Below are 16227 nucleotides of genomic sequence, written 5' to 3' on the forward strand. Positions count from 1 at the left end.
CCTGATTTGGTGGAACCTGTACCCCGAAGGCCCAATAAGTTTCTTTCTGCCCCCCCGGGGAAAGAGTTTCTGTCCATGGGTTTCTGTAGATGCCATGGTGGTGGCGGCGGCCACACAGCAGGAAGTAGCCGAGTCTTCTTCCTCCGTCCATCCTCCTAACAAGGAGTCTAGTAGCATGGACCGGTAAGGGAAGCGTACCCTCTCGTCGGCGACCTTCACCCTACGGTCACTGAACTACCTCTGTCATTTTACTCGGCTCCAGAGAGATCTCCTCAAGGAGTTAGGAGGTACTCAAGCGGGTAACGTACCTGAGGCGATAGCGCACAAGGTTAACCCCCAGGTGTCTACCCTCAATTCTGTTGTCAACTCGTCCATGAGGCTCATATCATATGCAGCCGAGGGGGCGAGTAGGGCAGCCAGTTCGGGAGTAGCCCTCAGGAGGCAAGCCTGGATGCGCCTGTGTCATTTTGCAGAGGCCTTCAAGTCTTCCTTCACTGATGCTCCTTTTGATGGGTCCTCGCTCTTTGGGACCAAAATGAAAGACACCCTTACCAGATGCGAGGAAGAGGGAAAGACCCTGTCTGCCCAGGGTCTGTTTTTCCCTTCCCTCGAGACATTACCCCAAGGCTCAGAGGGGAGGGAAGATGTGGTTCAAGAAATCTCTGAAGTTTTTCCCGGCCGCACAAGGTGAGTCCCCCTCCAGAGGCAGAGGAGGGGGAGGTTATTCTGGAAGACGCCGCCCTAGAGGCAGAGGAAGCCCCCGCAACTCGGGAGACCATGATTCCTTTTCTGGTTCTTCCTACCATCGTTCCTGATGTGTTGCCCGACTGTGATATTCCGGAGCAAGTCGGTGGACACATATCGTTGTACCCGGAAGCCTGGGAAAGCATCACCCAGGAACGATGGGTATTACGAATAGTTCCGGAGGTTACGCCATCCCCTTTTCGTCAGACCCCCCTCCAGTCAGGAGAATCCCTGATGTTCCACCCAGTCAAAGGGATCACGCAGCATTAAAGGTTTCAAAGCTGCTAAAAAAGGGAGTCATCCAACCTGTTCCCTCAGACCAAATCGTATTAGGGACTTACTCAAGACTCTCTTTGGTGCCGAAAAGAACAGGGGACCTGAGACCCATTCTAGATCTCAACTGATTAAACCACTACGTTCTGAAGTCCAAGTTCCAAATGGTCACCCTTCAGTCCATTTTTCCGTTGCTGGAAAAAGAAGTATGGATGTGCTCCATCGAACTCAAGGATGCTTACTATCATATCAAAATGGACAGGGCATCCAGGAGTCACCTACGCTTCCGGCTGGGAGCCAGTCATTTTCAGTTTCGTGCCCTGCCCTTCGGTCTCACCACAGCCCCCAGGGTGTTTACCAAGTGTTTGGCGGTGGTGACAGCTCACCTGACACGTCAAGGATTCCAAGTGTTTCCGTACCTGGACGACTGGCTCCTCACCGCCCCCACCAGGCATCTACTCATCCGAGCCAGGGACGCTACCATTACCCTCTGTCAATGACTAGGAATAACACTGAACTGGGAAAAATCTGCCTTGCTGCCCTCACAGCATGTCACGTTTATAGGTGCAAAGCTAGACACCGTTCAAATGCGGGTCCGCACGACAGGATCAGAGTATTACAAAATCAGGTTCACACTTTATTACCCCTCAGGAAAGTACAGGCGAGATGGGTTCTTCAGCTTCTGGGCACTATGGGAGCTACCATTATGTTAGTGCCTCTAGCGAGTTTACACATGAGGCTTCTTCAGTGGCTTCTCTTTGCCCAATGGTCTCTCCAAAAACTCCCCCTTTCCCACCAGATCCTACTCACGGACCGATGCAAACAGGATCTCGTTTGGTGGCTGTGCTCCACCAATCTGGACGAGGGGAAACCATTTGTTCCTCCATCACCTGTCGCCATGGTGATCACGGACGCCTCCCAGATGGGGTGGGGGGGCATTATCTTGGTAGGACGGTCCAAGGCACGTGGCAAGATCACGAGGTACATCTGCACATCACTGTCTTAGAGATGAGAGCGGTGTTACTGGCGTTGCGGGCACTTCAGATCTCTCTTCCTCTGTGGACGATTGCAATACACTCGGACAACATGTCCATTGTGTGGTATTTAAACAAACAAGGAGGAACCAGATCTTACCCCCTGTGCAGAGAGGCCATGCGAGTGTGGCAGTGTCTTCCTAACTTTTTCTAGTGGCAACGCACATTCCGGGGAAGGCCAGTGTGATAGCAGACAACAGGCTGAGCAGAGCTAATTTGATGCCTTATGAGTGGTCCCTGAACCGCCTGGTTGCGGAACAGATTTTCAGCAGGTGGGGTCAGCCTTGCTGCGATCTTTTTGCCAATCCCCTCAATGCCAAATGCAGCAACTACTTCACCCTGATCCCCTTACAAGAGGAGTCACCCAGGGACGCTCTAGTCCACGATTGGCCCTTCGATCTGCTCTATGCTTTCCCTCCGTTTCCTCTGTTACCAAGAGTGATTCAGAAAGCCATATCCTTGGGAAGCAAGATGATTCTAATTGCCCCACACTGCCTCGTCAGGTCTGGTTCTCCTTTCTCCATCCATTCACTGTGGACAGTCCTTGGATTCTGGACCCAGTACCAGACCTACTGACACACATGTCGGGACAGTTCCATCCGTCCCTGCGGTCCCTCAGGTTGACAGCCTGGTTACTCCACTTCCGTCGTTAGTCAGACTTCATCGTTTTTCACCTGAGGTGGTGCACATTTTATCCTTCTCATAAGTCTTCGACTAGGAAGATTTATTCCAGCAAATGGAAGAGATTCTCTATTTGGGCTCATGCCCAAGGAATTGACCCTTACACAGCTCCCAATTGCTGCTGTTTTGGATTTCTTGTCCATGCTCTTTCATCAGGGCTTTGTGCCCGCTACCATTAAAGTCCAGCTGGCGGCTATTTCAAACTTTCATACCTCCTATGAGCCTTCCCTTATGGCTCATAAACTCTCTAAGGCCTTTCTAAAGGGCACTTTATTACTCCGGCCTCCTGTCTTAGAACCTATCATGCCATGCGATCTAAACTTTGTTTTGCAAGCCCTTTCTCCACCTTTCGAGCCAGCTGCCAACTGTGAATTAAAGTTTTTGTCCTGGAAGACCGCCTTTCTAATAGCCATCACATCAGCCAGACAGGTGTCAGAGATTCAAGCTCTCCCCATCAAACCCCCGTATTTAATTTTTCATAAGGACAGAGTTTCTCTTAGACCTAATCCGTCCTTCCTTCCCAAGGTAACATCTACTGTGAATCTCAATGAGTCTATTGAGCTGCCAGTGTTCTTCCCTCAATTCTCGAACAAGGCAGAGTTTAGATTTCATCAACTGGATGTGCACAGACAATTACGATTCTATGTACACAGGACCAAACACCTACGAAAATCTGACCAATTGTTTGTTTCCTTTTCAGAAAATAGATGGGTTCCCCTATTTCCAAGGTTACCATTTCCAGATGGATTTTGAATTGTATTTCCTTTATTTATTCTTCAGCGGGAAAAAATCTACCATTCCCCGTCAAGACTCGCTCTTACTAGGACTGTTTCTGCGTCTCTGGCATACCATGCCAGGCTACCTTTGGATGATATTTGTGCTGCAGCCACGTGGGCTTCCCTGCACACCTTTATTACTCATTACAAACTGGACGTGGCTTCTAGGGGCTGGACTTCCTTTGGTTCCACAGTCCTCAGGAGTATCTTCCTTTGAGCCTCCCAGGATAGAGGTGCTAGGGATGCTGTCCCGCGAGTAAGAATGTAGGCGAGATTGGACTACATAACATCAAGAAGTTATGTACTCACCGTAATATTCGATGTTTGTAGTCCATCTCGCCTCACATTCTTACGTACCCTCCCACCTGCCCCCTTCCTGGAGGATCTGGAGGTTGGGATTGGTGCTAGAGTACCCTTCAATGGTAGTTTGTTTTTTCTTATTCCCCTTGATAGTGTTCTACCTTATTGGATTGTTGTTATGCATGAGGTGTGATTGTTGGATTTGCAGCAAACTAGATCTGGGGTTATGGAGCAGCACAGCATGGGATATCTGCTTGGCCCAGCCAATGAGAGACTTCGAGCTAGTAAATAAAAGTTGGCCGAGTCGGCTCCGAACGCGAGGGTAAGAATGTGAGGCGAGATGGACTACATACATCGAACGTTATGGTGAGTACATAACAACTTCTTCTTTTGGATTGAGCTCCTGATTCTTTTCTCATATTCTTGGATGATTGTCTTTAACTAGGATATAAATTTGGGTCTTTATGCTTCAGGCAAACTCAGTCTAAGGTAGTGTGGGGGAGCGGAGCATTATTGGTAGAAGGGAGGAGCTCAAATCTGGAATCTCAAGCTTGGAGAGTGGCTGGTCGGTTCCAAGGGTCAACTGAGACCCACAGGTTAAATGATGGACAATACATGTGGAATGGTAAGGTAAAACATAACTACTTTTTTAAGTCAGCTTATTAGTAGGCCCTGTAAGTGGAATTGTTTTAAATCAAAGTACTGGTGCATCCCTTACTGTGTTTGTACATTTGAAATGGGTAGATAATGGCATGGTACTGCCTGGTAACCATAACATTTATTCTTTAGCTATTTTTTCAGTTTCTTTTTGTAATCCTAATCTTCATTCCCATAAATTGATACTGGGCTCAGTAGAGTGTGGTCCAGTACACTTTTATAGGTAGTTATACTTAAATGCCTTGAAGGACAGTATTTGATAGGCTTTTACATGTGTAATCTGGAGTTTACTGATCTAGTTCCTGAAGTTTGTATGCAACTGAGCTTTCATACCTTGAATTGTATTAGTATACTGTCTTTGTATTCTCTTATTCATGTTTACTGTGCCGATACCAAATACCAGGACTGCTCTTGCTTAAGCAATAGGGAGACAGTTTATAGCATTATAATTTCTGTTGTATATGAATTTTAATAGGCCACATTTTCTTTCTTGCATTAGTATATATTGTTTTTACATGATTCATAAACCTCTATTCCTCTGAATAAGTGGGATACTCTCGAGGTACCACAGCCTTAAATGTAGTATATATTCCATCTGTCTACAGATATAGTTATACTGTTCCAAGAATCCATGGTTCTGGTACTCGGAATTTCAACAGGAACCATCTTCAGAGTGTAAGATTTTTTTTACACTTTGTATATTTTACATAGCACCATAAATATTTCTGATGTAAATCAAAAAAGAGTAATGGCTCCAAAATTGAGTTCTTTGCGTCATCCTTACCAGTCAGTATCACTTATGTGATCTGTAAACTGAACTCTGGATTGTCTTCTCATTAGCCTGGCTCCTGCCCATTTGGTTAGTCCCTCATTAAGTCCATTGCTGTTAATTTTTTTAAGTAGTACTACATGGCTGACAGTGTCAGAGCCTGGCTTAAGTCAGAAAACCGGGTATTCACATAAACTCCTTTATTCATAACTTCAGATACAGTATCCTATATATGTATGCAGTTTGATTCTGTGGGTAAAACCTTGCATTATGCGTGCCATCTCCTTACATTGTTCTAGGTATCGTTTAGAATTTGTGATTCTACCAACTTTTGTAAGGCGTTTACTGTTCAGTTTAATAAGCGTATTGTTCTGGAAGTCTTAGGGCAATTTCTGCTGCCTTTACCTTCTTATAGGATAACATTCTTTTTTCTAACCCAAAGAAAATGCACTTATTTCCGTATTTATTAAATACAGTTACAGGTTTGTGGTGAGTGCAGATATTCCTTAATTTTTTTCTAAACTAGGCAAAAGCCATTGAAAAAACTGCCTTTGGAGGTAGGACAACAAGCAACACTTAAATCATTTAAAGTTAAACTCAGAGTATCTTTTAGAGCCCGGAAGTACTGGACAGAATCTACATTGTATGTTCCTATCTAAGTTATAGATTTATATTCTACTAATTGTGGATACATTTATTGTTATCATTAAAAGTATTAATTTGCTGTCTCCTTCCTTTGAATTGCAAAATGCCATCAGATTTGTATTTACTCACTGGCTGTAATTTATGCAAGTGCTATAACTCTAGCAGATTGTTTTGCAGAGGATTAGACTCGGCACCCTCAAAATTTATCAGCACTAACTCCACAGTCACACAATAGTGGGGAAAAGACCAACCTTTCTGATAGCTGAACGTTAACAGCAATACTCACATGCAGTAGTGGCACTTGCTCAAATAGCTGTTATGCATTTGTCTGGCAACCTTATGATGTTCATCGTGTTTCACTCTTGCAGTCCTTACTAATGGGTTATCAGGCCCCCGGTAGCTCTCGATAACCGGCCGGATAACCCATTAGTAAGGACTGCAACAGTGAAAACATTCGAACATCTACGTTTATGGTAAGTGTACACAACTGTACTTTCTTGTTAATATCAGTAAAACAATTTATTCTTAGTTATTTCTTCATTTCATCCAATGTGTTGTCGCAAAACTTTGTAATGTCTACTCCAGTGTGGTGTTGCAAAGCTGCATAGTATTTGCTGCAGTATGAGTCCACATTACGGCTGAAAAACGATCAGTGTAACAGTCCTTTTTCCTGGTCAACAAATTAATGAATAAAATGAATAAGTAAAGCAATGCAGCCAGGTATTGGCCGCATTATATAATATTGTTAACAAATGGTATTAGTTTCCAGAGATCCTTAAGATAGAGAGATGGAAAAATGGTGATGTTGTGTTGGTTATATTGTGAAAGTTTTCATAGGTCATAAGTTACTAGAGTTTAAGAAGGAAGTGTTAAAATCTTTTGGGGAGTGAGGTTTTCCTTGGCTGGACCCTTTGACAGGGATTTTCCTTCCAGATATAATGTAAATTAAACTGATATATTTTGATTATAAACAGCTTAGAATGTTTGTTTTTAATGTTTTTGGGATCTTTTTATGAGGTAACAAAGAAGTAAGGAAGTTTACTTTAATCTAGAGGTGTTTCAGCTCCCCATTTACAGTAGTTATGTAGTACTTCCATTGTTACTTATTCTGTAAATAAGGTTTATATGCGAGTATATCAGATTATTTGTGAAACTGTTTGTATTTGGTCATTATGAGTTTAGGATCAGTTTACTTATAAGTTCAGATATACTGTTGAGTCAGCATGATTTGCTTACTATTTCCAGCTGACTTAAAGCCTCGGGACAGATCTGTTTCTCACTTATTTGCTCTTAGAGTAAAAGTTGGGTGATGGGCATGTACTCCACAAGGTTGTTGTAATGGAGGGTCAAGCATTTTTTTTTTTTTTACCCTACTCTCTGCTCACCCCTGCCTTGGCATTAAGTTCAGTGACATCAGATCTGAAAGCCCACACATGTCCCACATCAGATGGTGTAGTGGTATTTTTCTGTGATTGTAGAAGACAGCATCCTGGGTTCTAGACTTGGCACTGCTGACTATCTTGTTGCTGGGCAGAACAAGGTCTGATGGATACAAAGTGATTAAGGCACGTCTAAGCATATTATAAGAGCTCCTCATTAGTCCTCTTTAAGAGAAATCTTGACAATTGGATGGGAAATAGGAAATTCACCCCGGAGACCACTGCTGTGGCTCTACTTGACAGGGGCACAGAAAAATAATTTTCTTGGGTGGCAAAAGCCAGGGAAACCTCTTTTGGCTAGGTTTGTATAGGCCCTAGGGCCAATAGCCTAGTACTTGCCTATGAAGCTATGAATGCCCACTGGGACTACCTGTGTTTCCTGCCTATTGTTATCACTCTAGTTGGATTGCTAGGTAATGCAAAATCCCTTGCACCTTCACCAAAGGAGAGCAAGCATGACTATCTGTATGAATAGGGCAGTTGCGTGGAGTTCAGTAATACCACTAACTTGGACTATTTAGGGTTTTGCATCTCCCTTCCCTGTAATTCTCTTTCATTACTACAAGTAATGCTTTTATGTGAAAATTCAAGAATAGAGGGGGAAGATTGAGAAAGCAAAGTTATCTTGAAGTGAATGATCTTCTTGAGGACTTTAAGGCGATGCATAGAAGAACAAGTTATATTTTTCTGCCATATGTTTAATGGACATTTACAGGTGTTTATCATTCATATTTCTAATCTCCCTTTTTAAGAAATTTTATCAAATGGTGTTTTTTCTTCTAGGCTCATCATCCACGAGTGCACAAGAACATTCCTACAGTTAATGCAAGGCTAAGAATTGTCAAGCATCTAATAAGGTTTGTTTATTATTAAATAAGAGTGCTGTATTTTGACATAGGTAGTTTTTAACACCTGATACACATTGTTGTCCATGTTATGTGTCGCATTTTTACTGTAATTTTATGTATAGTAGCATATCATAGGACACTACCCGGCATTTTCTGTGGATGGCAAATAGGACTGCACACACAGTAGAAGGAATCTTTATTAGAGTATGCAGAATGTGAATATTTAGGCAGCAAATAGGGACACTTCTGGACTTTATCTGGCTCAACACTGTCAAACTGTGAATTATAACAAGCTTTTTGAGACAGACTTTGAATACATGCAGAAAACTGCAGAAGAGTTATGTTTCGTTTTGTAATAAACCGTGTCACCTTGTCATTTGATCACTATTTCTGAAAGGTTTGAAATCATCCATGGGACCTGACAATATATCAGGCTGCATACTGCATGAACTACAGAATGAACTGGCACCCCACCTAAGTACCATGTTCAATCATAGCCTCACTTCAGACTTTGTGCTTGCTGAATGGGTGCATAGCAACAGTTATCCCACTCCACAAAGGGGGTGCCACCATGGACCCTGGGAACTACCACCCCATTAGCCTGACAAGCCTGGTCTGCAAGGCCATGGAACGTATCATCTTGTACCTTATAAACAAGGACATAGGCAACCTCCAAACTCTGGACCCCACTCAGTTTGGGTTTGTAAAAGGTAGTTCATGTCTCCTAAACCTGACTGACTTCTTTGAAGTAGTCACCAGAGCCGTGGACGAGGGTAAGGTGGTTCACACAGCTTATCTTGACCTCGACCAGGCTTTCAATACCATCCCCCACTCTGGAATTATAGATAAACTCACTAGACTGAGCATAAATCCCTATGTCACAAGATGGGTGGCCAACTGGCTCACTGACAGAACCCACATAGTGAAAGTAGCCGACTCCAAATCCAACTTTAGACCAGTGACAGGTGGAGTATCACAGGGCTCAGTCCTGGGTCCTCTTGTGTTTGGCATCTACTTCTCAGAAATCCAGGCTAATACAGCAGGTCTTGAGTTCATGTTCATGCTACCATTGGACTGGTAAATGTTCTAAGCCTGACAGGATAGGGTTTGCTGAAACTCTATACATGAGGCAGAGGTTACCATTTAGTAAACTGTATGATACCAAGCTGAGGATCAAGGCTTTGAGAGAGTCTATATAGTTTTTGTGATTTAGACCCTTGATTAAAAAGCATTGTGTTTGCTCCAGCTGTGACAAGTGTTTAGACAAGTACATTCTGAATAGGGTATTATATTCAGTGATTGGCCTGATGAGAGCCGTGTGCCTTGGAATGATTACATCCTTGGACCTAAATACCGTATAGATATAAATTAGATTCCTGGACCTGGCCACCAGTTGCTGTTATAAATCTATGTGTAAGTAGTAAGCAGTGATCAGGATGAATCACTGTAAATGTATATGTATTCAGTGACAGTGTCACCTTAGGTGTTAATTGGAAGCTACCCATCACTGTGTAAGGAGGAAAGGCAATGATGCTTACTGCTGTCATTATGGTGTTAAGAGTCTGAGTACATCGGGAGAAATTTAGTGCAACTAAAGGGAGGGCATATTCAGACCTTGGTATTAGGACATTCATATCAGGTACGTACCTAGCTTTTGGTTTTGCAAAGCTGACAAGTTTGTAAGTTTCGCCCAGCTGTTTCCTAACCTTGTCTACCTTCCTGTTTGTGTAATATGTGATGACTAGATATGAGTCTAACTATACCACCAGATATTTACAGTTGCACCAGTTGCACACCTGTTTAATGAGGGTGCCTGAAGTGTTATGTATGTGCAGGTCACCTACCCTGGTAAGCTTCTGGTAGTCCCAAATAATACAGTTCCAAATTTTCTTGTGTTGATTATAAGTTTATTGTTCCTCAGTGAAACACATAGATGTAGATGAGGGTGTCAGCTTTTGAACCCTGCTGAAACATATCCAGAGACTGTGTCTTTTAAAATAATGAGATCATCAGCATATACAATGAAGGGGGGTCCTGACAAATCATGTACTACATTGTTAATAGCTTGAGCTTGTCCCAGGCCTACCCTCTGAGAAATCCTTTCCTGCAGAGTGCCAAGTTCTGAACAAGCTTCTTTATTACTACCTTGAAGCACAATTAATTATTTTGTCATCCGCCTGTAAGGTTCAGAAACTTGTTACGTCCCCTGAGATTTGCTAAAGATGAGAGATGATCAGCTGTTTCATAGACCTTTCTTAGTGCTCTTGTTAGCATCCCCTTTAATATAGTTGTGTGTGCATAAGATCACTTATGCAATCAGTACGAGTTCTGTACCCCTTTCTAAAACCATGTTGGGACCAAGAGAACAGCCGTCATTTTGAAATGTCTTTCAGGAACTGCTCACAGATATTTTCCAGAACTTAGCTGTGGACCTAGTATTTGATATCAGTCTGAAGTTTTAGAAGGTGAAGAACGAGGGACCTTTAACAAGTGTATTGTCATAGTGCAGCAGTCCACAACTACTGGGCTGCAGACTGGTACCAGGTGGTAGATCATATGGTATGGGGCCGCACAGAACTTTTAAGCAGGGAGTGAAAACAGAAAAGTGTATTTGTGTATGTATGTATGTGTGTGTGTGTGTGTGTGTGTGTGTGTGTGTGTGTGTGTTTATTTATGATGTCCTTCAAGGATGCATCTGCAGTCATAACATATGGGTTGTCCTGCCTCAGGCAGCCCTTCGGTCGGCCGGATTCCAAAGTCTGGGTCTGGCCTCGGCTGATGTCACACTTTCCCCGACGTCAGAGCGTCTGGGGTATAAAAGCATCAGCCGACGCCATTTTCCTCAGTCTTTCTTGCCGCGTGGTGCCCGAAGCAGAAACAGTTCGCAAGTGCCGGTCGGCCAGCTCCTGTGATTCAGCTACCGAAGACTTCGAAAAAGCTAAGTACCCTGTTGGGGACTCTTTCTTGCCTCAGCCGATGTCAGATAAAGTAAATAATTGTTTAACTTGTGGGAAACAAATACCTCATAAGGATTTCCACTCTTACTGCCTCCCTTGCTTAGGCCCCAGACCACGACGTCTCGGCTTGCTCTGCCTGTGCTTCCTTCAACCGACGAACTCTTAGACGTCGGTCGGAGTTTGCAGAGGAATTTTTGGAGGCTAATTTTGCGTATAAGATGCCGTCGGAGACTCCGACTTCGCATGTGGTTAAAAAACGGAAGGACAAGGACCGACCCTCGCGGCCCGCGGTTTTGGCTGAAACCACGGTCAGGCCTACCGCGAGTGTCTCGGTTTCGTCTGAAACAGAGTCCTCGGTGCTTCCTACTACCGAATCCTTTCAACCGACTACCTCGGCCTCGGAGGCTCCGGCCGAGTCGGTTATTTAACTACCTACGGAAACCGGTGTCCAGGACATGTCCGACACCATTCCTCTAGACAAGTCTACTCCTGCACGTGGTGCAGCCAGACCCCCTGCATCCATGTCCATTAAGGCCTTCTCTAGGGCTAAAGCTGCCAAACTTGCCAAAGCTTTGTCTCCCAAGACTACCTCTCAGAGGCCTTCTACTGGCACTCAGATACTCAGCCTAGTGGAGGATCTCATCTCTTTAATTAAAGGTTTTCAACCTCACCCGGACAGGGGCTCTCTTCCACCACCAGACAAAAGGCATAGGGTTGAGCCCTCTGAACCCCACTCTTCAGATGAGTCTACTGATGAATCTGTGTTGTCAGAGCACCAGCAGGAGGCTTGTTCGGCCTACGAGGATTCTGATGCTGAGGAATCTATTCCTTCGGCCTCCCCCACTGAAGAGTTTTCTTTTGGTGAGACACTGCACTCTATGAGAGAACATTTTCAATGGCAGGGCCAGGAATTTTCTGATTCTAGAAAGAGATTAAAGACCTTTTTACATTTACCTCAGCATAGGCCTTTAGCTATATCTCCTGTTTTGAATGTTACTGATGATGTGTACTCTGATGCTAGTACAGCCCCTGATTCTCTCCCTCCGGCTCCTGCCAAACCTGATAGGTACTACAGGGTCCCGGATTCTCATCTACACCTGTACAAGGCCCACTCTGCAGACCCTGAAACTATCTCACAGGGCCCAAAAGGGGTTGCAGCTGCCACTGCTAAAAATCCTCTTCCTTCTGAAAGGGAGTCTAGAGCTTTAGAGAGATGGGGAAAGAAAGTTTACACTTCTGCTACTCTTTCCATGAGGGCATTAAATTGTCAATTTCATATGATTCAGTACCAAGAGTATTTGTTAGATGAATTGTATAAGAAGCTTTCCTCCTCTGAACCCCTTGACCGTAAATCTCTTCAGGATCTGGTACATAACTCACAGCAGGTTAGCAACCATTTCTTGCAGTGTGGTTATGATGCACTGGAAGCTTCATGTAGATCAGCTATGACAGGGGCAGTTATACGAAGGCATGCCTGGTTGAAGGAACAATCTCTACCAGACCATGTTAAAGCTAAGCTCCTGGATGCTCCAATGGAAAAACAAAAATTATTTGGTTCCACGGCTCAGGAGGTCTTAAAGAAGTTTGAAGAAAAGGCAAAATCTGTGCAAACAGTCAAGGACTTTCTGCAGGTACAACCACCGAGATTCAGCAGAAATTGGCCTACTAAGAATTGGTCCTTTCCGGACTCAGACAGATCCCAGAGAGGCAGGAACAGGCATGTCAGAGGTAGAGGGCAAGCCAGAGGCTCCTACAGAGGCCTTTCTTTATTTTCAAGAAATTGGCATTACATTACAAGGGACTCATGGACACTGCAAATTATAGACAAAGGATACAGGTTCCATTTCCACACATTGCCAAAAAGAAAAGGATTACCAGACCTGCCACCAAATCAGAGGGCAGAGGATTTGAAGCAAATCACCAAATTAATACAAATGAAAGCCATAGAAAAGGTACCTCTTTCAGAACAAGGCCAAGGATTTTACTCCAGATTATTCCTTCTTCCAAGAAAAGAAAATCAATGGAGGCCTATTCTCGACCTGTCCGCACTGAATACTTACCTCATTGTGCCAAAATTCAAGATGCTGACCCTACAGCAGCTTCTTCCCATGCTGGGCAAGGAGTCTTGGCTGGTGACTCTAGATCTCAAGGAGGCATACCTGCATGTCCCTATTCGACAAAGTTGCAGAAGACACCTCAGATTTCTTGCAGGATCAGAGCATTATCAATTCTCAGCATTGCCATTTGGCTTATCTACTGCGCCCAGAGTATTCACGAAATGCCTGGCATCAGTAATTGCACACTGCAGGATTCAAATCTACCCATATCTGGATGACTGCCTGATACAAGCGGACAACAAGGAAAATTTGTTAAAGGACTTGAGCTATGCCATCAAACTATTACAGGCCTTGGGATACACAGTCAACACCCAAAAATCAAGACTTGTTCCATCCCAAAGAATAACCTTTTTGGGGGCAGATCTAGACACAACCACCCAAATGGCCTTTCTCACAGAAGAAAAACAAAAACAACTTCCAGATTACTTCAAGAATCTGACAAGACAAACTCAGCTGACTGCAAGGAAAATCCTGCAGGCCCTGGGTTACGTGGCATCCTGCATAATTCTAATTCCACAAGCCAGACTGCATATGAGAAAACTGCAATGGTACCTAAGGAGTGTATGGACTCAGCACAGTCACAGCTTAGAAACTTTGATTCCACTCATCCCTTGCCTTCAAAAGGAATTTCTGTGGTGGGCTCAAGCCTGCCGGTCCAACAGAGAGTTGGCTTTCAACAAACCAAAAGCAAACCAAACCATCACCACGGACGCATCAGACCGAGGTTGGGGAGCACACATGGAGGACAAATGTATCCAAGGCCTATGGTCTCAAGGACAGCTACGCATGCACATAAACCAAAAGGAGATGCTGGCTGTGATACTCGCAATCGAGGCTTTCAAACCTTTCCTTCAACAGGGACACCTGCTAATAAGGACAGACAACACCACAGTTATGTGGTACATAAACAAGCAAGGAGGCACGCATTCCTACCCTCTATGCAGACTGGCTATGAATCTATGGGAACTTTGCTCGAATATCAATATACAACTACAGTCCCAGTTTGTGCCAGGGAAAGACAATACTCTAGCAGACAGCTTAAGCAGAACTACCATGGATGCTGCACCCAGACATCTTCTTACTCATAACACAAGCATGGGGAAGGCCGGAGATCGATCTGTTCGCCTCACCCCACAACCATCAACTGAAAATTTTTTGCTCAAGGACCACCCACAAGCATGGAGGGTGGACTCTCTTTCTTTCAGCTGCAAAGCTCTAAAAGTTTATGCTTTCCCACCACTCCCATTAATGTCCGAGGTTTTACTGAAGATCAGGGCAGAACAGCCAAGAGTAATTCTGATAGCTCCAGACTGGCCAAGGCAGCACTGGTACCCACTGTTGAAGAGCTTATCACAGACGAAACCGTGGCCGCTCCCCTTATGGCCACTTCTTCTGACACAGAACAATTTCAAGATCCTGCATCCCAGCCTAAAAACATTGCAACCAACTGCCTGGAGAATACATGACTCCTACTCAGAACAACTTATCCCAGAGGGTAAAGGACATTATTATGGAAGCTCGCCGTCCCTCCACAAGGAAGGCATACTCTGCAAAATGGAAAAGATTTCTCATTTGGAACACAACAAAAGGCCTAGATGTGATAGTGATGAGCATGGCACATATACTGGAATACTTAGAATTGTTCCACAATGGCCTGTCTTATTCTTCCATTAAGATACATGCCTCAGCAATTTCAGCAGAATACAATGTAAATCCACCTGTCTTTTCGCATCCTCTCTTAAGACAATTTCTCAGAGGAATCAAAAACATCAATTCTCCAAGGAGACCGCCTATACCTACTTGGGACCTTAACTTTGTGCTGGAAAAACTAACACTTCCTCCCTTTGAACCAGCAGCATCGGCAGATCCACAGTTTCTGTCTTGGAAAACTGCATTCCTTCTGGCCATAACTTCAGCAAGAAGAGTCTCTGAGTTACAAGCTTTAATGGCAGCGCAGCCATTTCTTATTTTTCATCAAGACAGAGTTTCATTAAGAACCAATCCTACTTTTATGCCAAAGGTGGTATCTAGGGTATCCTTGAACCAAGCAATTCACTTGCCTACATTCTTCCCAAATCCACAAAATAAAGGAGAGAAACTTCTACACACCCTGGATATACACAGACAATTACGCTACTATTTGGACAGAACTAAAAGTTACAGAAAGACTGACCAACTGTTTGTAGCATATGCTGCTGGGACACAAGGAAAAGCAATTTCCAAACAGACAATTTCAAAGTGGATAGGAAATTGCATTCACTTTTGCTACTCCTTTCATGGAAAGACTGTTCCTGTGAATATTAGGCCTCATTCCACGAGAGCCACAGCCACCACTACAGCCTTCCTAAGAGGGGTGGCTACCAAGGACATTTTAGAAGCTGCTACATGGAGCTCCGTGCATACATTTGCCAAGCATTACAATTTGCCTTTATACTCCAGATCCAGAGCAGATTTTGCTACTGCAGTCCTGCAGGGTATCTTAACTACACCATCATTTTCTTAGTACCTCCACCCCCAGATTGGCTATGGTATTCTACCCATATGTTATGACTGCAGATGCATCCTTGAAGGACATAGTACAGTTTTGTACCTACCATAAATGTAGATGTCGATAGGTATGCATCTGCAGTCAGGTTTACCCTCCCTCCTTCCCCTCTGTGGTATTCCTAGGGTGCTTACCCCTCCATTAGCTAGCTGGGGGGATCTGTAATGGTGTATTTGTTTTGTGTATATATATATATATATATATATATATATATATATATATATATATATATACATTTTTGCATTATGTTTGGAATTTTTTGGCATTTTTATCCAAATTTAGCCTTCCTAGAGGGCACCTGGCATCTGGGGCAAGAAAAACTGAGGAAAATGGCATCGGCTGATGCTTTTATACCCCAGACGCTCTGACGTCGGGGAAAGTGCGACATCAGCCGAGGCCAGACCCAGACTTTGGAATCCGGCCGACCGAAGGGCTGCCTGAG

The 16227-nt window shown here is 44.0% G+C and overlaps 1 protein-coding gene across 2 annotated transcripts in view; it reads left to right on the top strand.

The window, feature by feature from the left end:
• MRPL30 (mitochondrial ribosomal protein L30) overlaps nt 1–16227 on the top strand; it is a 308728-nt gene that overhangs the window by 227555 nt on the left and 64946 nt on the right. For both annotated transcript variants that reach the window (XM_044072175.1, XM_044072176.1), the window contains exon 5: nt 8102–8175. In XM_044072175.1, coding sequence (XP_043928110.1) covers nt 8102–8175 — 74 coding nt within the window. The remainder of the gene's footprint in view (nt 1–8101; nt 8176–16227) is intronic.

This window comes from Protopterus annectens, chromosome 5.part0 (assembly GCF_019279795.1).
Source record: "Protopterus annectens isolate FY-2018-M chromosome 5.part0, PAN1.0, whole genome shotgun sequence".
Lineage (NCBI taxonomy): Eukaryota > Metazoa > Chordata > Ceratodontiformes > Protopteridae > Protopterus > Protopterus annectens.